At 46.5% G+C, this 23,775-nt stretch overlaps 1 protein-coding gene across 11 annotated transcripts in view; it reads left to right on the top strand.

Moving 5' to 3' along the window:
- agrn (agrin) overlaps window positions 1-23,775 on the top strand; it is a 540,540-nt gene that overhangs the window by 409,671 nt on the left and 107,094 nt on the right. For all 11 annotated transcript variants that reach the window (XM_085967315.1, XM_085967316.1, XM_085967311.1 and 8 more), the window contains 2 exons: window positions 7,613-7,834; window positions 19,571-19,765. In XM_085967315.1, coding sequence (XP_085823441.1) covers window positions 7,613-7,834; window positions 19,571-19,765 — 417 coding nt within the window. The remainder of the gene's footprint in view (window positions 1-7,612; window positions 7,835-19,570; window positions 19,766-23,775) is intronic.

Here is a 23,775-nt window from a genome sequence, read left to right as displayed (position 1 = left end):
GTTGTGCAAAGCTCAGGAGTTCAGATCCCGCCCAGCCCTCCCGCCATGCCTGATCCTCACTGATCCGCGTTGGTCCACCCATCCCAAGTGGATTGAATAAAAAAATCTTTGTTCTTGTCTTCCAATGCCTCCACAGCCTTGTCCCCTCCTGTTTCTACAACCTGTGCCAGCCTTGTATCCCTTCGGTCCTCTACCCCTGGTCTCCCGTGCACCCTCCTTTCCTTTCACCAATCCTTGGTCGGCAAAGCTCGAACAACATTGGCCCTCGGCTCGAGAACTCCCTCTCTAAAGTCTTGCAGCTCTCCACTATTTAAAAAAATCCTCAAAACTCACCCTTTTGACTGAGCTTTTTGATCATCTCCACCAACTCTCCTACCATTGCTCGCCTTCTGTTCCTTTAGCTTGTTTGTATCTATATTTTATTTTTTTCCTTTTTTTCTCCCCCATCATCAGCTATAAAGCACCTTGGGACATTTCCGATGTCAAAAGTGCCAAGCTGTTTTTCAATGCTCATGCATGGATGTTGAGTGATGACGTGATTGGTCTTGGCTATGATGACCCTCTTAGTCGAATAGCATCATGCTGGAAAAATGGCCATTTGTGCGATATAAGTACTTAAGTACGAGGGGGATGTTGTCTCTTGTGGAAGCCAGCATAAGTCAGCGCTATCAGGAGAGGAGGGGAGAATAATGAGGGGGCAAGAGGAGGAAAAGGACTGCGAATTATTGCAACTGAGGGTTTTTGTTTTTTTACACCCTGTTGTTTTGCTGTGCTGCTTTGTGTCTATGCATCTGTCTGTCCTACATGTGTACCTAGGATCTCTATCCTTATTACTGTTACGGAGCATCGCATTTCAGGTGCCGCAGACCTTGGGCTGTGCTCGAATACCCAGCATTTTGAATCCTTCGGGTTTTTTGATGGTGATCTTCATTCTTCCAGCACACACGCAGTCTGAGCATTAATGCCAGCGTTTGCGGCTTGCTGAGCTGAATTATCTCTCCCTGCATCATTTGGCGAGTGTTTCCATATGTGGCGGAGACACCTGCTGGTGCTCTGATGGCCTTGAGACTGCTCGCACAGCTGGGATCTCCAGTGGGGGGGAGGCGGAGGGGGATGAGAGAAGATGCTTTTAAAGAACGAACGGACTGCTTGTCACAGTAGTTTGCCTCTTAACATTAGCCAAGAAAGTTGTTGGTCTAGCAAGGCTTTGTTTAACCCTTTGAGGACTGTAAGTAAATAAGGAGAAACTGTTTCCAGTGGCAGGAGGGTCGGTAACCAGAGGACACAGATTTAAGGTAATTGGCAAGAGAGCCAGGGGGGAGAAGAGGAGAATTTTTTTACACAGCGAGTTGTTATGATCTGGAATGCACTGCCTGAAAGGGTGGTGGAAGCGGACTTGATAATAACTTTCAAAGGGAATTGGATAAATATTTGATTTGGAGAAAATTGCAGGCTGATGAGGAAAGAGCAGAGAAGTGGGGCTAATTGGAGAGCTCTTTCAACGAGCCGGCACAGGCACGATGAGGCGAATGGCCTCCTTCTGTGCTGTGTCATTCTATGGCTACAGTTGCTGATCTAGAAACAGTATAAAATTGGTCAAACAAATCCCCCCCCCCCACCATCAAAAGCTATTAACACCTAGAATTCATTTAACTGGTTCAGAAAGGAGCTGAGTGCAGAATGCAGCAGAAGGAGGGTAAGTATGTGTGTGTGTATGATTAAATGCTACACTTGGTGACCTTGGTCTGTTTGGGGCTTTGGAGAGTCACTCGCGGGAAGCAGCCAATTAGGGTTGAGCAGTATTGGTCTCGTTCGATTGATTGCATCTGGGCTTAGCGAGGAGGAGCTTTCACTCAACGTCCTTGGGAGACTAACTGAATCAGGCTAAGACCAGAGAACCGCACCTGATCTGCGGTAAGCAGTGAGGTCAGTGCCAAGGTCCCCGCTTGTTCTGCGCTAGTCTGTTTCTTTTAACGCGCGGTCCCTTTAAATTTCTGCGCAGGCGCGGCACTTCCAATGCAAAGGCCTGCGCGGAACCTTTCCCGTTACTGCGCGGCCGCGCAGCTTAGAGGGAACACTGGCCAGTGCCTTCGTCACATTCTGTGTTTGCACTTGGCATTATTTATTCCAAAACCTGTAGTTTGTACCGCGGCTTACAGCCCGTTCAGTACAGAAGTGTTTGCAGCTCCTTACACGGGTCAGGCCTATCAGAATTGAATGTTATACTCCCTCTTAATCCACAAGTAGAAGGTTAGATTAGCTGCAGGAGTTATCCTTCAGTGTGTTCAGTTTTCACAGCGTTCTTTTAAAACCCAGCATTGTTTCTACACAGCAGCATTTCACGACGCTACTGAAAGCTTATCCAGAAGCGGTGACCTGGCGGGCTTCAGCCTGAATTGATTTCAATTGGATTTAAATAGCAGCGAATTGTTGAACCTGTAATCAAGTTCTGGTGATGTCGACAGATAATTGCACAATTTGGCAGCACCAATGGATGTGTCACGTGTGATTTCGAACCAGCCTCTGCTCCCTTAGGAAGTAGTAATGGAGAAACTCAACAGGAAGATTGAGGATGCTTTTTTTTAAAAAAGTACTGCATTGCCCGCGGTATTATCGATTACTATTGATGGTCACTAAAGTGCAATATTTGTTACACAAACCATTTTAATAACTGAGACGTCACCGTAATTACGACGGGGGTCACTCGAGACAGCTATCCTTTGTTAGTCAACCCAATGCTACAATCGCTTACCACTGAGATGGCAGCTGTGCATTTGGACTGACATCAAAATAGAGCCAGCTCCGGGAAACTGGTTTTAAAAAAATGTTGCTCTTTCATGAAGTCTGAACAAACTGAAATTTTGATCTGGGCTGTATGCTAACATCCGGTTCTGAGGGGGTTTGACAGGGTAGATCCTGAGAGGTTGTTTCCCCTGGCTGGAGAGTCTAGAACGAGGGGCATTGTCTCAGGATAAGGGGCCGGCCATTTAAGACCGAGATGAGGAGGAATTTCTTCACTGAGGGTTGTGAATCTTTGAAATCCTCTGCCCCAGAGGGCTGTGGATGCTGAGTCGTTGAGTATATTCAAGGCTGAGATCGATAGATTTTTGGACTAGAGGAGAATCAAAGGATATGGAGATTGGGCAGGAAAGTGAAGATGTGATAGAAGATCAGCCATGATCTTATTGACTGGTGGCGCAGGTTCAGGGGGCCGAATGGCCGACTCCTGCTCCTATTTTTTATGCTCTTATTTTACCAAATGTTGCCGATGCAGCTGTGAGGCATTGCAGCTGTTCTGAGACTCCATTGTAGGCTCAGGCAGATGAACTTGGTGTTTTAGTGAGTCCTGAAGAATCAGTTTTGTAGAGAGGACATTTCCAGTCAGGACAGAATCAGACGTGACAATGACGCCTGGCACAGTCGAATAGCCACTTTGCATTTTCTGTCTAGTCTTACACATGAATAATGCCCATGTGTGTGGGGTATTGGAGCCGTTCAGCACCCAGGAATCTTCCCTATTGTGAGCTAGAACTTTCAGGAGAGGAAGGGGACACTGGCAGGGATTTTTTTTTTAAAAGGTTCTAGGTTCTGTTTCTTGCACCACCCCCGCCCCCCACCCACCCGCCCTCCATATTGAGGTGTGCCTTGTTTCTGGTGGTATTTTTCAGAGGGTGGTTGACATTGCCTGGTCAGTCTGTTCGACCTATTTATATTAGCGAATGGGAGGTGGAGAAAGTGGAAATCTGGCTCCCATTTGGCGCTGTTCCTGAGTCGGCTCCCAGTCCAGGAGAGGTATCTGAAGAGGTGGACTCGCAAGCTTGGGACTGCTCTGAGGTGCATGGGATCTGACCAGTGTATAGAACAACAACAACTTGTATTTATATTGCGCCTTTAACGTAGTAAAACGTCCCAAGGCGCTTCACAGGAGTATTATAAGATTTTAAAAATTTGTCACTGAGCCACCTATGGGGGCGATTTTCTGATGTCGGAGGGGGCAGGTTTGGAGGCGGGAAAATCAGATTCAAAGAGGCCGGGTACAGAACCCGCCTCCTTGGGATTTTTCCAGTGCCGGTTTTGGAGGTCGGGAAATGCTCCCGCCTCCAGCTGGCCATTGCGCTATTTAACATCCTTAAATGCTCATTAAGGGCATCTCTAAGCCTATTGTGAGAGGCCCTCGTGATTTTTCCGGCTTTTTGGCGTGATCCACGCGCCTCCTAAACCACCTGGCGGGTTGACTCGTGGGTGGCCTCCTCACTGCTGCAGGTCTAACAAGACATCGTTTATTGCTGCAAGGCTTACTTGCAGGTGCCAGACCTGCGCTTTAAAAGGTCTCTGAGCACTTTTAGAAGGCCTTCCGAAGTCGGAGATGCTGCAGCTTGACTCCATCAACTGTGGGACCTCCTTGGAAGACCCTCTCCCCGCTTGCAATGAGCGCTTCCCCAAAGGAGGCATCTACAAGCAGCATGGGAACTGACGTAAGAAAACTACTAAGCACTTGGTTTGAGTATAAAACAAAGCTTTAATCAACTGTTTCACAACCATGAGCTCTAGTTACATCACTAGTTCCTGGTTACAAAAATGTCCTGAGCAAGCTGGGCCCACGCCTGAGTATTTATACTTTCCTTGGATGGTGCCACCAGCTGGCCGCCCAGTGCTATTTCATGAGTCATTTCTACATGAATGGTAAGATTCATGACAGGAACCATTCGTTTTCTTTCTGCATGGACCTCAGATGAGGATGAGGAGGGGGAGGAGGAGGATCTGGAGGAGGAGGAGCCCAGGATGCAAGGGATGAACTTATCATGGCCAGATTTGCATAGGTTGCCCAAGTTGGTACATGTCCTTTGCTCCATCCTAGGGCATCATTGACAATGGACGTGACTCTTTGGCCTCCTTTCACTCAGGCCACCAACCTGACAATGCAAGTGTGGCAGTGCCCGTAATGTGGAGCTGCCTAAGGCAAAAAAACAGATGGCATAACGCCAAAATTTTGGCTTCAAATCATTTTAATGCTTTCCAACAGGGATGGCATTTCATCAATACACAGAAACAGTCTCCCAATCTGCACACAGTTCTGGAGGTTATATCCCTTGCCAGCTGTACCCACACAGCCTTGGTTTCTTTGGCATGCCTCTTTCTCCGAGATGAGTGGAAAAGCACCTCCATGCTAGCTGTCACCCCCTCCAACAACATTTGCAGCGCCTCATCCAAGAGCCTCGGGTAGGCCCTTGTCTTGGAATTGGACATAGTGGTTTCTCAAAAGATGCTGGAGGTGGTGCAGGAGATGCAGAAATGCTGTGGAATGAGCCAAGGGAGCAAGAAGCCATAAAACCAGACTGGAAAAGTGCTGTCAACAGAGGCGAGTTTCAGTCCCAAAACACTAATCGACCAAGGGCATCCCACACCTCTGAAATCAACTGGCCAATCATGAGAAAATCGCAAATTTTTGAAACCTATCAGTGAAGGCGGGTTTCAAACCCACCCAAACTGAAACCTGCCTCCATCTCGCCTCCAGTGGGAATATCGCTTCCATAGAGCCCACTGCTAAAGTCATGGTGTCCCAGCAATGTCCCCCCCCTCACCCCGCTGACTGCTTCAATCTCCTCGAGTGGGCTCACCCTCCCTCCCGGCGTATTTCCCCCACTTTATTCAACCTCTGCGCCCAGTTTATTAAACTTAACTTGAGACAAGCTAAAGAGAAGAGAAAAAAAACAACTTTTTACTTTCATTTTAAGTTCAGTGTGGCAGGAACACAAGCAATGGATTTGCCTGTCTTGTTTCATAGTCATGCTCCATCATATGGACCTGCAGTACACTGAATCGTTCCTGAACTTGCAGACGTTGGCAGGACATCACCGGGGCTTAATGTAAATGAAATATTACAGCAGCCCAGTTAATCAGCAATTTATTGGTATTTTTTTATGCCAGTTGTATAACAATCAGCACTCAAAAAGCCACCTCAGTTGTGACCATTTGTTTTGCAGCTAGTGTTGTATCTGCTCCAGTTCTTTAATTTCAGCAGAATTTACAACACTGTATGCAAGCAGTTGTTGGTGGCCTTACATTATTAGATATGCCGAGTTACAAATCTAGTCTGGACTCTTTGGAACCTTTTCAGGTGATGCAGCCTCTTTAATGTGAACTTAAGGCGGAGATGAGGAGGAATTTCTTCTCTGAGGGTCGTGAATCTTTGGAATTCTCTACCCCAGAGAGCTGTGGAGGCGGAGTCACTGAATATATTCAAGGTGGAGATTGACAGATATTTGAACTACAAGGGAGTCAAGGGGTTTGGGGAGAGAGCGGGAAAGTGGGGTTGAGGCCAAGATTGGATCAGCCATGATCTTATTGAATGGTGGAGCAGACTCGAGGGGCCGAATGGCCGACTCCTGCTCCTGTTTCTTATGTTCTTAACTGTTTAGGAATGATGCTTGGGAACCTGGAAACAAAAGTTAAAACAGGGGTGTCCAAAATTTCTTGTCTCTGTGGACTACTTAGGTGCCTGGCATGGAGGGAGCCAAGTAAAGTTTAAATCAAAGGCAAACTGTTGCGGATGCTGGAAATCTGAAATATAAGCAGAAAATGCTGGAAATGCAGCAGTGTTCCCCCTATTTTTTTTCCGTGCGCTGTCCCTTTAAGTGGCTACGCAGCCCGTTCAAATTTTCGCGCATGCACTTTTTTCCCCCCGTTTAAAAGCCGGTGAGTGGCCTGCACGGGATCTCCAGACCGCCGCCCAGCTTAGTGGGAAGGTTGCTCAGCAGGTCAGGCAGCATCTGTGGAGCGAGCACCCACAAGTTGCTGCCTGGCCTGCTGAGCATTTCCAGAATATTCTGTTTATATTACGGTTTAACTCCACACATTTCCATCGATTTGTGCCTACCACAAGTTGTTAGCGCTAGCAAACCCAGGCGTCCTGTTTTAAAATTTATTCACCAGGAGAAAACAACCCTTTTCAAATCTAGACCCATGAAATTCAAACAGATTGCTTAAGAAATGTAAGTGGAAAAGAGACAGAGCTTCCTGGGTTTCATGGGCCAGAGTGCTAAGGTTTGGGGCCTGTAACTTGGACACCCCCCGGGCCTAAAGTGTGTGAACAGATATCCTCCAAATCTGGAGTAGAAGAATTGCCCGTGTACTCTGAGTACAAGGCCGGGGAGGGTGAACAAAGATTCTGAGGGGGATTGACAGGGTAGATGCTGAGAGGTTGTTTCCCCTGGCTGGAGTGTCTAGAACTAGGGGAGCATAGTCTCAGGATAAGGGGCCGGCCATTTAAGAATGAGATGAGGAGGAATTTCTTCACTCAGAGGGTTGTGAATCTTTGGAATTCTCTACCCCTGAGCCATTGAATATATTCAAGGCTGAGCTAGATAGATTTTTGGACTCTAGGGGAATTGAGGGACACGGAGATCAGGCAGGAAGCTGGATTTGAGGTCGAAGATTAGCCATGATCTTATTGAATGGCTCGAGGGGCCGTATGGACTACTCCTGCACCTAATTCTTGTGTTATGTTCCTATGAATGGGTTTGATTTCCAGTCGCTTGTAAGCCGAGCCACTTCAAACGGCAATGCATAAATAAAACCTTTAAATAACCTCCTGCTTGATTTCTTCAAACAGACCTTAACACTCTAAGCCCCTGCCTGAACGTTGAATGTGATTTTGGGTCCAAATGCATTGTGAAGAATAACAAAGCTGTGTGTGAGTGCCAGCAGACCTGTCAGAACGTGTACGAGCCTGTTTGTGGCAGCGATGAGCACATATACGGCAATCAGTGTGAATTGGAGGCCATGGCCTGTATTCTGAAAAAACGCATCCAGGTCAAGCACAAGGGTCCTTGTGGTAAGTCAAAAATATAGTTATTCAAATCGGTTCCTGAAGTTCTTGTTAAAGTAAAAGCATTTAAAAGCTGTGAATGTTATTTCCATGTTTTACTTTTGTATGTTGTATAATAAATAACGTATGAGTTGGAAATCTAACCTTGCCAGATTTGCTCTGCAGAATCCTGTAGTGTAATCATTTTCACCTCTATTCTGTCTGCTTCTCACAATCACAAACTTTGCTTGTAGGCTCCTAATGATTCTATTCACAGTGGTTGTTCCCCCTTCTTCTCCATCCCACTCTAGTTATCTGTCTAAGGTTATTCAAAAGGATGCAGTCAAGTTATTTATTAATGCTGCAACATAATAATGCTTCTCGTTCTCATCATGGAGTGTTGGGTGAGATTGAGTGTCCACCTGAGGGCCAGGACTCTCAGGATGAAATCCTAAGTCGATTCACTCGGACTTTTGTCTTTTTGAAGTCAACACGATAAAAATCTTATCTTAGGAGTTGGGGAGCAAACAGGAGATTAAGCCCAATGCGGCCACACTGCCATGGTGTCGATCTTAAGTAGTTGGGAATGGTAACAGTGAGTCAGCACCCAGCAGGCAGTCATCTCCAACGGAGACAGAATCCTAGGAGTACTTTCTCTTTAGCTCATCACCATATTTTGTCTTTGAATGTCATCCTGTCTGGTCTCGCGTTACCAACTCTGGTAGGACATATTCCGAGAGGTTTCATCACATGACCTGCCATCGCTAACTGCCCCGTCCCCACACTCCCGCCATTGGTCGCCCAACACATCCATCCTCACAGGGCACCGTATTCCTGGGCCAATTGGAAAGCAAACAGACTTTATTACTCAATTGTGTCATTCTTGGCTGTCAGTCAAACAGCCTTTTTTACCTACCCCCAATATTTTTATAACAAATTAAAAAAAGACTTGCATTTATATAGCACCTTTCATGACCACAGGATGTCCCAAAGCGTTTTACAGCCAATGAAGTACTTTTCTTTGAAGTGGAGTCACTGTTGTAATGTAGGAAACGCGGCAGCCAATTTGTTCACAGCAAGCTCCCACAAACAGCAATGTGATAATGACCAGAAAATCTGTTTTTCGTGATGGTTGATTGAGAGATAAATATTGGCCAGGACACCGGGGAGAACGCCCATGCTCTTCTTTGAAATCGTGCCATGGGATCTTTTACATCCACCCGAGAGAGCAGAGAGGACCTCAGTTTAACGTCTCATCTGAAAGACGGCACCTCGGACAGTGCGGCACTCCCTCAGTACTGCACTGGAGTGACAGCCTAGATTTTTGTGCTCAAGTCCCTGGAACGAGACTTGAATAAAAGCATTCAAAGAAAATCAAAAAAAGCGCTACAGGTTTTAAAGCCCTTTGATTTTTCTCCTGGGTTGCTTGCAGCAGTGTGTTGAAGATTAATCAATTCCTGGAGTTGCCAGGACAATCTTAGAGGGTTGGCACCCCTAGTCTGGTCCAGTATCGCACATTCCCCCTGCACACAAACTGGATTTGTGCTCCTCTTAAAGATTCCCGTAGACTTTCCTGAAGCATGAAGTGCTTTAGGGGAGGAGACTGAGGGGGGGAAATTGAGTCACGCCCCCTTTGGGGCGCTAACTTCGCCGGGGCACTACTCTTAGCGCCCCGGAAAAATTAGCGCCCCCACGGCCGAAATTGAGTGGTAGCGCCCCAAGAGGGAAGCGGGTCGCTACTGGAAGCGCCTCGCCTCCCTCTTGGGGCGCTGTGAGGAAATATCGCGGCTCTATGTGCTGCGGTATTGTAGTCCTTCCTCCCCTTCTTAAAGGGGCCTTGCACAGTGCGACCGGGGGCCCAGCTGGGCCACTGGGGATCGGAGTGCTGGCAAAAGAGCCTGGCACTCAAGAGAAGCGCCGGGCTCACAGAGCGCAGCCGGCACTCCGCGGGGGAGTGGGTCAGGAGACCGGGGACGGCAGAGGGGACTGGTGCTGGCAGGCATCCGGCGGTGAGTCGGGGGCACTACCGAAGATCGCAGCCGGGGCGCTGCGCACGGCGATGATGTCATCGCTGGTGGCGCAGCGCCGCGGGGCGCTAACAAATAGCGCCGTTGCTAACCTCCCGCTGAATTTCGCGGGAGGCATTGGCGGCGCCGTGCCCCATTACTTAGGGCGCTAACGGGAGGCGCAAAGCAACCGAATTTTTCCCCCTGATAGTTTAGGACTAACAGCGTGGGCTTCACTGCCCAGATGGTCACAAGTCGAAACCCGCAGCACTGACCGACACTCAAGGCCACCAACTACGGTTGTAGCGGTACATGGCTAGCCTTACAGGTGGAATACCTCGAGGGAATAGATGATGGTTGCCTCATCCCTCTTCAAGCACGCTATCAACTGCGCGAGTAGAGATGCTTTTACTCTGGTAAGGTCTGCGGCTGGACCGGATCCTGTGCACGCCATGAACAGAAACGTGGCAGGTGGAGAGAAAAAACAGAGTGTGTTAGATAGTTCATGCAGTCCGTTGTCATGGATATTCAGTAATTCACTTTCCCACTCTATGGTCGGTCATTTGGCAAACTGCTGCCTGCATATGTCACAGTCCTCCAGCTAGATGTGCAGATGGACCTAATCTTCTGGGGCTACCAGGTGGCGTCTGACTGAAAGAGGTCAGAGTGTAAATTAAAAGCAATGGGAGTGGGTGTCGGGCTGAGCGGCTCTGTGTTATTCAGCGGGTGTTGCTTTTGCATTTTATTGCTATGCAACAAAGGATTGATATTCTCCGTGGTATTATTAATCTGAAGCCACAGAACAATGGATTTATTAATGGCTTTATTCCAAATTCTTTGTTAGTAATGATTGATTTGCTCACTTCATTTACTGCTTGAAAAATGGGCATTGGGTTAGAAACAATTTTTTGACCCTGAGTGTGTGAGCTGTACAAAGTCATGAATTGTCCTTGGAAAGTTTAAGGTATAGACAGATCTGTACCCCAGTGTTATGTGAGGTTTCTGGTTACATGACCCACATATACTCTAGGTTAGGGGCTGTCCAACCTTTTGTCTGTATTGGCCGCATATGTGCCTGCAATAAGCCTCAGGCCGCGTATGAAGTTTAAATTCATGTTCCCATTAATTTACATAGAATCATACAGCACAGAAGGAGGCCATTCGGCCCATCGTGCCTGTGACTGTGTCAGGTTGCTGATACTGACATATCTGGGTGTTCTGATTCAGGATTTACCCATCAGTGACACAACAGGGCTAAACACAGCCTTTTCCAAACCTCAAGGCCCACAAGATACAAACAGGACAAACCAGCAAATAAGGGATCTAAACGCAAATAGATGTGAGTCTAGAAGCCTGGTAATTCCCACCCTCTTAATGGTGAGTTTCCCAGTTATAATCATGTGCAAGATGAGGACTGCAGAACATGCACACTCCAATGGTCTTCATGCTGCTACTCCATCTTTGTGTTAGAGACAGCAGGGACATCATCGGGTTTGGGAGGGACTGGACCCATTAGACTTTTTTTTTTAAATCAATTTTTGCCTGCCGTAACCCCCATTTCGGATCTGAGGGCAACACAGGTCGCAGGGCAGCCTTCATTGAGTACAAACATATAACGGCCAATGTGTTTTCTCCTGGGTCCCTTAACCTGGGGTGGTCAAGACCTTCAACCTCAGCAAATGGATATTAATTACAATCCCGGACAGTCTTAACACCTGCTTGTCACTTCAGGCTGGTTCACAGTGACAAATGAAATGAGATTTAGCCAGCTGTTGTCTTGTCCTAATGGACGTTTCATTTTTGTCCTGGTAAATTGAATACAATAGTAACTTTTTCAAAAGGGAATTGGATATATACTTAAAAAGGTAAAATTTGTAGGGCTATGGAGAAAGAGCAGGGGAGTGGGACTAATTGAGAGGGGGGGTGTGTAGAGAGATCACGTAGAGAGATCAATTGGGTGCGGCAGGCGGGGGCGGTGTTAGTGGATAAATCACAGGGTGGGGGGGGGAGGGTCCGATTGTGGGGAGGGGGAAACAGGTTTGCTTGGGGGTGGGGCGGGGGAGAAGCACTCCTGTTCCTCCTGGCCCACAAGCAGTGCTGGAAAAGCTCTTACCTGTTGGATCCGGCCGTTCGTGCTTCCTTTCAGCTGCCGGGTTTCCCGAGCCCTGGGAAACCCGGCCCGCAGCCGGTTAATGTAAAACAGAGCTAAAATCTGAGGCACGCAGCCTCATTAAAATATGTTATAATGAAGACGTACATTGAACTCCCAACAGCATTTATCCAATAATAACAACAACTTGTATTTATATAGTGCCTTTAACATAGTAAAGCGTCCCAAGGCGCTTCACAGGAGCGTTACCAAACAAAATTTGACACCAAGCCACATAAGGAGATATTAGGATAGATGACCAAATGCTTGGTCAAAGAAGTAGGTTTTAAGGAGTGTCCTAAAGGAGGAAAGGGAGGTAGAGAGGCGGAGAGGTTTAGGGAGGGAATTCCAGAGCTTAGGGCCCAGGCAGCTGAAGGCACGGCTGCCCATGGTGGAGTGATTAAAATTGGGGATGCTCAAGAGGCCAGAATTGGAGGAGCGCCGAGATCTCGGTGGGGTTGTAGGCAACATTCCCGATAAGCTGCGTGGCCTGCCGGTCCTGCACAGCCCAGGACCGGCTTTTGCAAAGTTAAAGTTCGCGCCTGCATGAAACTGAATGGGTCACGCAGCCCAAAAAAATTTCGGGGAACATTGGTTGTAGGGCTGGAGGAGGTTACAGAGGTAGGGAGGGGCGAGGCCATGGAAGGATTAAAAAACAGGAATGAGGCGTTGCTGGACCGGGAGCCAATGTAGGTCAGCGAGCACAGGGGTGAGTTAGGATAAGGGCAGTTTTAGCTTTTAGAGGTCTAGGAACTTGGGGCCTGCTGGTCAAACTTGAGGTTCCCCAATGGGGCATTGGACGTATCTCGTCAGTAGCCATATAGATCAGGAAAGTTCCAGATTCAATTCCCCCGCGCCCCTCTCCCATTTGTGCTGAGCTGGCTGATCTCAGCAAGGATAGTGGCAGTGGCACTGCAATTGCCCTCACTCCCCCGTGTTGGGAAAGGAAACTATTGCCATGGTTTCCCACCCGATCCCAGTTTGGCAATCCCTGCTGAAGTTGTGCATGTATGGCTCTTGTCCGAGACCAGGATCCGACTCAGCTGCGATGCTCCTGCCAGCGCTCACTGACTGTCAAGGCACATGGAAAAACTGCCTCTTGGGCAAGGTACCACTTGGCACCCATGAAGGTGTATCCCAGCAGGGAGTAGTGAATGCCCGCGAGAGGTTGGAAAGGAAGAAAATTGGCAGAGAAAGAGCTGGAGAAACAGCGGAAAAGAAAGACTGATCAAAGTCATGTCACTTAAGGCAGTGAAGAGGAGACTGATTACTTCAACCTGGAATCACTAAGCCATTCTGCTATAGAGTCTCCCAACTTCAGAGTATTTTAATAAGGCTGCCACAAGTCCCAGCCAGAATGGAGATGATGGGGTATTTTCCCTGTCAATCGTTGCCATAAGTCACACCCCACTTCCAATTCATTGGCTGTCACAGTGATGTCAATATTCACTCAGTTTTAATAATTAGTGTTTGGAACCCCTTATCTTTGTACTCTAAAAGTTCAGGATTTTTATGCTTGTCCTAATGTTTATCCTAAAGTACATTTGCTGTTCCGAGGCCTCAGTTTGACCAGCATCAGCAGTGGGATTCTTTACGGGTGAGTTGAGAAGAAGCAACACCAGAACTCACACCCTAAATTTGACCGGAATTGCTTTTCCAGTCCCAGGAACTGCAAGTCCCCGTTTTCCCGATTGTAACATCAAGCGGGGTTCCACTATCACTTCTCTACTTTGGTGGGAAGAGTGACAATGACCACATACTGTCAGTTCACTGTAGGTGCAAAAAATGTTCCAGACCAAACATTTTCGCTGTGGAATGACGATAAATTAAGTCATTTTTGGCAGCTCCTGCTGCGATTTAGTTTTCGAGAGCCTCGGTCCTATTTTCCATTAGAAAGAACTGCAAGTGCTGATGCACAACAACAGTGATAATAAGGAGAATAATGGAATGAAAATTCTGTATCCAAAGGAGACAATGGGCACCAACTGGCAAAACCGACAGTGCAGATGTGATGCCAGACTAAATAGGGAACCTAATTAGGACTTCAGAAATAGAAGCAGAAGTAGGATGTGACACGGAAACAAATGCGTGGGATCCTTTGTGACCAAACCTACTGAATATTTAGGATCTCATTAAATTAACTGAAAGAAACAAAGTCGGAGCTACGTCCCAAAATGTTATTGCTAAATTTGGGAAAGATTGGGATAAAAGGAGAAGTTGTGAGGTACTGAAATGAGAAGGTAAATGCTGGGATGGAACTCTGTTCACTTTTCTGTTTCTGGTAAACGTTTGTGCTCATCAAGGTACAGTAATAGATGTGAGCACTGCAGAATGGAACTGGTGGAGACCACGAGCGATTTCAAATTAGATGAAGCACGATTGGGCGCTGAGTAAAACGCCCTTCACTGTGCCCGACAATGAGGTGAAAATTTCACCTTCGGAAAAAATATAGTAAAATTGTAAATGCATTCAGGAAGAATCTGGTTCTGATTTTGTTACCCCTGGCATACAGAAAATCTTCCCCTCTCTTCACCGTCTACTTCAAAGCACCAACTCTACTTAAACAAAGTGATTCTCTCCGCCCCACCGCAACCCCTCATTTTCCAACACCAAGCATCAGAATTGGACGTGAGGGAGGAGAATTGGCCCTGAGGCATTGCGACTATATATTTCATTCCCAATTTTTTTTTTGCTCCTATGCGTTAAGCACTGACTCCTGCTCAGATCAAAAAGCTAATTCCGTGATCCCGATTGCTGTCTTTGTTGAGATCAGCTAGCTCCCTACTAACAAGAGAGTCGACCATAGGATCGACTAAGGTGTCTGTCAAACCTTGTCATTCACTTCTTTACCAAGTATCGGCTGCTGCTGTACATAGTCATTGATATACATTTATATTTTAACATTCATTTGCACAGTCAAAACTTTTGGTAAACTTATTATGGAAAATTATTTCTATTTACAATGTTTCCAAATCTTGTTTTCCAATCCCTCCATTGCCTCTCCCCTCCCTATCTCTGTAATCTCCTCCAGTCCCCCAACCCTCCGAGATATCTGCTCTCCTCCAATTCTGGCCTCTTGAACATCCTCAGTTTTGATCGCTCCACCATTGGTGGCCGTGCCTTCAGGTGCCGAGGCCCTAAGTTGTGGAATTCCCTCCCTAAACCTCTCCGCCTCTCTTTCCTCCTTTAAGACGCTCCTTAAAACCTACCTCTTTGGTCATCTGCCCTAATATCTCCTTATGGGGCTCGGTGTCAAATTTTGTTTGATAACGCTCCTGTGAAGCTCCTTGGGTCGTTTCACCACATTGAAGGTGCTATATAACTGCAAGTTGTTGTTGTTTCCTTTGCACGGTTGAGTGTACCCTTTGCTTCACTTCATATTTCAATTGGTTTTGAATGATTTCAAAAACTTTGTCAATCAATGACTATTTTCAGGGTGGGGGGATATCTAGTGCTCATTTTATGAGTTAAATTATTTCCACAAAAATGTGCCTCTTTTCAATTTGCTACTTTTCCATTTTCACCATGAAACTGTTTAATCTTTCCGTTTGATGTATAATATTCTGTTAATGTGAATTATGGCAGATGTGTAGAACCTGTGCCAGGCTGGGCTATTGGGCTCTGATTGTGTGTAGCAAGCAGAATGACATTCCATTAAGGTTTTATATTGAATCCAATTTCTACCCATTGTTACGTACTATTATTAATCTCACTGCAATTTTAGTGCAGAGCCGAGTGTGTTATCAATAACGCTCCTTAATAAAGAGTCTGAGATGCTGTTGAAACAGCTATCTCTATAACTCAGGGACAGGTGATGCTGATATGGAACCATTATATTTGAACATGAGATGACCTTAATTTAAATGTACAAATGGATATTGCAATTGAGCGAGTGTAACCTTGAACTGGATCATGCATATAAATGGTGTTTGCTGATCTGAAGGAAATAATCTTATTAAGTTCTATCTCTCCTGAGATGGGGAAGGGACTGGTTGACACAGTGGATTCAGAGCTGGCCTTTCACCTCTGGGACCTGGGTCCAAATACAGCCCAGATTGATGGGAATAAATGACATTTTCTGTCAGCTGGCTGTGAGGGTCCTGTGTGACATGAGTTGGTGCAGGTCTCAGTCTGTGGGCATCGGCTGAGAGTGTAAAACAACACTAATTGGTAATATCACTCCTAGAATGGCTGATGTGGGACACGGAAACAATATCACACTGATGCAGTATGGGGTGCTATTCTCATGTTGTCACAGCCATGCTTAAACGGAAAATCATGGGCAGTGCGCCTACAAATTTCTGATGTGCACTGGAAAAAAATCCTGAGGGACAAAATGTGTCTCCACTTGGAGAGGCAAGGATTAATCAGGGATAGTCAACATGGCTTTGTCAAGGGAAGATCATGTCTGACTAATTTGATTGAATTTTTTGAGGGGGTGACTAGGTGTGTGGATGAGGGTAACGCAGTGGATGTGGTATACATGGATTTCAGTAAGGCCTTCGATAAAGTCCCGCACAGGAGACTGGTCAAGAAGGTAAGAGCCCATGGAATCCAGGGTGCCTTGGCACATTGGATACAAAACTGGCTTAGTGGCAGAAGGCAGAGGGTGATGGTCGAAGGTTGTTTTTGTGACTGGAAGCCTGTGGCCAGTGGGGTGCCACAGGGATCGGTGCTGGGTCCCTTGCTGTTTGTGGTCTACATTAATGACTTGGATATGAATGTAAAAGGTATGATCAGTAAGTTCGCGGATGATACAAAAATTGGTAGGGTGGTAAATAGCGAGGAGGGTAGCCTCAGTCTGCAGGACGATATAGATGGGTTGGTCAGATGGGCGGAACAGTGGCAAATGGAATTTAACCCGGAAAAGTGCGAGGTGATGCACTTTGGGGGGACTAACAAGGCAAAGGAATACACAATGAATGGAAAGACCCTAGGCAAGACGGAGGGTCAGAGGGATCTGGGTGTGCAAGTACACAGATCCCTGAAGGCGGCGGAACAGGTGGATAAGGTGGTAAAAAAGGCATATGGGATACTTGCCTTCATTAGCCGAGGCATTGAATATAAGAGCAAGGAGGTTATGATGGAGCTGTATAAAACACTGGTTAGGCCACAGCTGGAATATTGTGTGCAGTTCTGGTCGCCACACTACAGGAAGGATGTGATCGCGTTAGAGAGGGTGCAGAGGAGGTTCACCAGGATGTTACCAGGGCTGGAGCGCTTCAGCTATGAAGAGAGACTGGGCAGGTTGGGTTTGTTTTCCTTGGAGCTGAGGAGGCTGAGGGGGGACATGATTGAGGTGTACAAAATTATGAGGGGCATAGATAGGATGGATGCTGAGGAGCTTTTTCCCTTAGTAGAGGGGTCGATAACTAGGGGGCATAGATTCAAGGTAAAGGGCGGGAGGTTTAGAGGGGATTTGAGAAAGAACTTTTTCACCCAGAGGGTGGTTGGAGTCTGGAACTCACTGCCTGAAAGGGTTGTGGAGGCAGAAACCCTCACAACATTTAAGAAGCATTTGGATGTGCACTTGAAATGCCATAGCATACAAGGCTACGGGCCAAATGCTGGAATATGGGATTAGATTAGACAGGGCTTGATGGCCGGCGCGGACACGATGGGCCGAAGGGCCTCTATCCGTGCTGTATTACTCTATGACTCTATGACTCTATGATGTCCGGGGCCTGGCAGAATTTACCCTTCTGTAGAATAATTTTGCCAAAGCAAATCCCTCCCAGAAACCTCTCTGCCATGGACAATATAATAAGAGGTCTGTTGAGCCAGTTCTTATCAGATCTCAAGTCTCCATAAATTTAACAATGTTGTTTGGATTCCTGTGAGTGATATAGAATTTAAGATTGAATCAAACTGATTAATCGATTCACGATCTACATTATTGCGTATATGAGTCCGTCTTTCAAATCATGCTTGTAAGCCATGGATGCGTAGGTTTTACAAGGGCTTGAACCACAATAGTATTTACCTTTAGCAGTTAATTTCTCCAGCTGGTTATGAATACGTCTGGATTGATTTGTTAATGAATGAAGTGCCTCAAGGGGAAGAAATCCGGTGACCTATTTCTATCTCCTTTTAGAAGGTTTGTTGTATTGTGGCGAGAGAGGCACTCTCCATAATGGAAAAAGAAACATTTATTAAAATAGATCCATGTGAATGGCTGCCAGTGATTCACTGCAGTAGTTCCCTCTCAGATAAAAGGTTCACACCTTAGTGAAGGCTGACATTAAAGTCTACTCTTTGTGCCCTGCTGATTCTTGGTCAAACAACAGTAATCCTGTATCTGGAAGTCCATGCTTTGTAACCAAACTGGAATGTGTTATCCGCAAGAACTAAATTGTAATATTGATGCATTTAACAGGAAGCTAGATAAGTACATGAGGGAGAATGGAATAGAAGGTTATGCTGATAAGGTGAGATGACGAGGGGTGGGAGGAGGCTCGTGTGGAGCATAAACACCGGCACGGACCAGTGGGGCCGAATGGCCTGTTTCTGTGCGGCGCTATGTGATTCTATGTAATTACAACAGTGATTAGACTTCAGAAAGTACTTCATTGGCTGTAAAGCGCTTTGGGACATCCTGAGGTCACGAAAGGCGCTATATAAATGCAAGTTCTTTTCTTTCGGTTGCTGATTGGTACAGCAGTCAGTGGTGTGAATGGATTCTGCTCCTGCTGCTTCTAGCTGCAATGTATAAAATGAGATAGAGAGACTCCCACTGTGGTTAGCAAAAGGTGTCATTTCCCTCTTTAGCTGCATGCATGCAGTTAATTTCTATCCGGCTTTCAGGCTGTTCTATATCTGTTCCATTCAGAGAAATCAAAAATGGCTTCAGTAGTAACAGTATAGATGGTGAAAACCCTGGAATTATTTCAGAAACCGTTGAATGTGTTGATGGAGGACTATAGGCCTTTCTTCTGGTGGGGTTGATCAAACGGCCTACCTCATCTATGTCTGTCTTGTCATTATACTGTTGGTAAGAACATTTAGGCATAGCTGACAGTCATCCCATTAATGTTTCACAATGCAGCCTGCATTTGGAACTGTTCTTCCAATTAGTTGGTACTTATCACTACCACAAGGAGTGGTTGAGGCGAATAGTATAGATGCATTTAACGGGAAGCTAGATAAGCACATGAGGGAGAATGGAACAGAAGGATACGCTAATAGGGTTGGATGAGGTAGGGTGGGAGGAGACTCAAGTGGAGCATCAACACTGGCATGGAACTGTTGGGCCGAATGGCCTGTTTCTGTGCTGTACGCTCGATGTAATTCTATGTAATATTGTCACCTTATTAATAATAACAACTTTCTCTGTGAAATGTGATCAGATTACTAAGGACTGCATCCTCAGGTTATCTTGGGAACTAAGGAAACTAATCCTGAAGAATGGAAAACAGGGAACTATGAAACGTCCTGTGTATAATCAATGTCGGTATATTCCTAATGTTGCGCATCTTACCGCACGGTTTCAGTGCATCCTTGTCTATGAATCAATCTGGATGTTTAATTATTATTTTTTTGATGCTGCTCTGCATGGAAAAAGAGTTACTTTGGCATTCAAGTGATGTCATCATTGTTTTTTGCTTCCAGATCGCTGTGGAAACTGCCAATTTGGTGCCATATGCGAGGCAGAGACAGGAAAGTGTGTTTGCCCTACAGAATGTGTCAGCTCCCAACAGCTGGTGTGCGGCACAGACGGCAGCACGTACAAGAATGAATGCGAGCTGCACGTTAAGTCCTGTATCAAGCAAACAGATATCCAAGTAGCAACCCAGGGAGAGTGCAGTAAGTTCTCTTGCGTTTCAACGTTTTGCATTTTTAGAGAAGAACCCATAGCCGGGAGTGAGCTACCAAGGCCGTAATTCTAACTTGAGGTGAGACGTTAAATTGAGGTTCAGCCGGCTTGTTCATGTAGTTCACATGGATGCTAATGATCCCGTGGCACTATTTGAAGATGGGTTCTCCTAGTGTCCGGGCCAACATTCCTCCCTCAATCAGCACTACCACAAAACACCTTCAGTGGTCGCTCATCTCATTACTGCTTGCGGGATGTGGCTGATGCAGAATTCTTGCCGCGTTTGCCTACGTTATAGTCACTGCAATCCAAAAGTAATTCATCGCGTGAAGTACTTTGAGCCATCTCAGTGTGATAAGGCATTATATAAATGCAAATGGTTTTATTATTAATGATAACTGAAGGGTTCGAGTAGTGCCCTAAATAAAGAGTCTTGAGCTTCACTCTGGCTTTGGTTATTTTTATGTACATAACAGTCTCGCGTTTTTTATGGTCTTGTGTTTTGAGCAATGTTTCTGTCTGATGGCTGACAAAACACATTTGTCCTTGATGCATCAGTAGATTCCCCGAAAGGTATTAGCGCACTGACAAAGGGAGATAAATGTTACGTTATTATTGAAGTCCATATTATGCTAGTTTTGATGAAAGGTTTGTTTAAGTGCCGTAGATGTGTCATTAATCCTTTAGAAGCATCTAGTTTGTTGGACAGCCCAGGAGCCAAACAAAGTTAAGCACATTCTTAGCTTCTCTCCAGAGATGAGCTTCACTGACTCCGCTGGATGAGGAGAAGCAGGAATCCGTTCCTTCGGTACTTATCGGGACGTTATTGTCACACAAACCCAAGGAAAAGCTGGCCGCTGGTTAACTCATGATCCCCACTTAAAAAAAGAAAGCCATGCATTCCTTTAGCGCCATTCGTGACCTCAGGACGTCCCAAAGTGCTTCACAGCCAGTGAAGTACTTTCGAAGTGGAGTCACTGTTGTAATGTAGGGAAATGCAGCAGCCAGTTTGCGCACAGCAAGCTCCCACAAACAGCAATGTTATAGTGACCAGATAATCTGTTTTAGTGATATTGGTTGAGGGATAAATAATGGCCAGGACACCAGGGAGAGCTCTCCTGCTCTTCTTCAAAATAGTGCCGTGGGATCTTTTACGTCCACCTGAGAGAGCAGGCGGGGCCTCGGTTTAATGTCTCATCCACAGGACGGCACGTCCGAGAGTAGACAAAGGACAATAAGTGGTGCAACAATGTGTAATCCTGATATTTACACTTTGAATTGCCTGATTGTAAATAAATGAAAGAAAATATTTTTGTCGAACACCTTTTAATGAAGACAATGCCCTTTTAAGCATGTCTTTTGATGGGCCCACCTGAGAGTGCCACTGAATGCAGCTGCGTAGGCTGCAGTCTCCCGCCCTGTCACGTATTTTTATGTTTCAGTATCAAATTGGAAGGCCTCCATTTAAATGTTTTTTTAATCGTGCTCCTCCTCAACTGATTGATTTAATACACATGTCCTGTACTTTATCATGTGACTGCCCTGAGGACTGGAAGAATTGACTGTGGTTGTAAGTTCTTCGCTTTATCATGGGGAGTAGCAGGTGTATGTGAAGGTTCGCCTCCCAGACTGGCTGCTGGGGTCATTGGAATCGCTGCAGTTTATTGCAGATGAGACTGAAAGAGCCTTTTAATGACAGTAGCGCCTCAATCAGATTTCCCTGAAGGGAGTGGGAGTGGCGGGGGGGGGGGGGGAGGGGGGAGCATAACACTTATCCAGTGAAAATGGTGGAGGAGGATCAATATAGGCCAGCAACCGAGCTGATGACTGCTCCCCACCTGGGTGGTTGTGGGTTGGAGCCCTACGCTGCCTGTCACAGTTGAGGCACAGCCTCAGCCTGTTGTTGACACAGCTCCTTGCTGCCAGAGGATTCACTCCTACGGCTGACAGGTGAAGACTGACATGTGTTGTCTGTGGCACAAGTGACATCTGTCAGCTTGGCAGAGAGCAGCATTACTGGTAGCTGTGAAGAGGTCTGTGGCCACTGGCTCTTTACCCTCTCAGCTGAAAGAGGTACGAGGAGGTAAAAGCCCCTGTAAAAGGACAAATCAAAAGTAACAGAACGTGCGGCGGTGGGGGGGGATAATATGAAATAAAAGCTAGTAAACCTGACATGCACAGATGGTTATGATTACATATTTATAATTCTCTCCTCCCCCGCGTCCCCGTCCAGTCATTTGTCTCTGAGCGGAGGATGGGGCTCGTGCCCATGCTAACGTCGTGCTGCACCTGAGATGATTGGGAGATAATCTGCTCTCAGGCACTTGCCTCAACTTTTATATGGCAGACACAGAGGAGCAGGTCGATTTAGCCCCTTAATTATTTCCCCAGCCTTATTACTGACCACGTGGAGTAGTCGGGGCAAATAGCGCAGGTGCCTTTAAGGGGGAAGCTAGATCAGTGACATGAATCAGTCATTCATGAAAGAAAGACTTATGAAATAATACTGAGCGGCCTGTGGGTGGCGCTGTCCAGGGAGAGTATAAATACTTGGGCACGGGCCCAGCTTGTGCAGGACATTCTTAACAGGAACTAGTGAAGGACACAACTAGACCTCCATGTTGTAAAACAGTTGATTAAAGTTTTGTTTAACGCTTAGACCAAGTGCCTAGTAGTTTTCTTACGTCAATCAGTACATGTGGGAGAAAGGAAAAGAAAGGATATGCAGATAGGGTGAGATGAAGTAGGGCGGGTGGAGGCTTGTGTGGAGCATACACCCCGGCGCAGACCAGTTGGGCCAAATGGCCTGTTTCTGTGCTATGAATTCTATGTAATTCTGTGACCGTATGGAATTACCTCACCTCTGCTCAGCGGTGCCCCTGGTTCTTGGAGAGATTTGCCATGTTGCAGAACTGCAGGTGTGAGCTGTGGATTGCCCCCATATTAGTGTGTTGCTTGAAGTCTGAAGTATGACTTAATCATTTTACTGCAGCTACGGTGTCGGTTCTGTTGTAATCTGGGGTCAGCGCTGACATGAATCAACTGAGCGGCCTGCGGGTGGCGCTGTCCAGGGAGCGTATAAATACTCGGGCACGGGCCCAGCTTGCGCAGGACATTCTTAACAGGAACTAGTGAAGGACACAACTAGACCGCCATGTTGTAAAACAGTTGATTGAAGCTTTGTTTAACGCTTAGACCAAGTGCCTAGTAGTTTTCTTACGTCAAGCGCCTTGTTAAAAATTGCTTTGTTCAAATTTTATCCCACGGGACTTTTTCTGGGATTGCGGTTCCACAGGTAGCAGTAGAGCTCCAATACCACACACAAATAGTTATCTATCTTTTTTATATATATAAAGCGGCTCTTCTGTCTGTCTGTCTGTCCGTTCTCTATACGTTTGAAAGTTATAGAGCGTACCGACGCACGCGTCACGTCAAAAGAAAGCTTACGATTACGGACCAGTCATAGGCGTATTTACGTTTCGACCGGACAAAAATTACGCCCGCGGTATCCAAAAAACGTTCAACATTCCGCTCATTAGCATCTCATTAGCGACCGTGTGACATCGAGGTCGACCAATCGTACGGCGGGTTCCTGGCGCGTGCCATCCTACAGTTGAGTGTTGAGTGACTTGACGATTGACCAATCCTACGCTTCGGTGACCTGACGGTCGACCAATCGGTGCGTGTGTGGGCGGGCCTTATCATTCTGAACCGAGGTGAGTGGCCGCCATCTTGATTCTTCACAATTTTTTTCCCACACTTTCTGTGTGTTAGGGAACTATGGTAAATATTTGAATTATGTGTTAGGGAATTAAATAACAATTTATTTGAGATTTAAATTGTATTTAGCAACAGGAGGAAATGAAGTGATCCCCTGCCCTTCGCCTGGAGGCTCGCCTACTTTGACGGTTGTTTCGAGCAGCTGTGCTGGCGCCGGGCGCGGCCTAGCAGCCCGGGAAGCCTGGGCCTTGAGTTGCGGGCCGTGCCGGGAGCCGCCGCG

Source organism: Somniosus microcephalus, chromosome 25 (assembly GCF_052327205.1).
Source record: "Somniosus microcephalus isolate GS21.2 chromosome 25, FLI_Smic_1.0, whole genome shotgun sequence".
In the NCBI taxonomy this organism is placed as follows: domain Eukaryota; kingdom Metazoa; phylum Chordata; class Chondrichthyes; order Squaliformes; family Somniosidae; genus Somniosus; species Somniosus microcephalus.
Note: the sequence above shows the minus strand (reverse complement) of the source record. Positions and strands in the feature narration are given on the sequence as shown.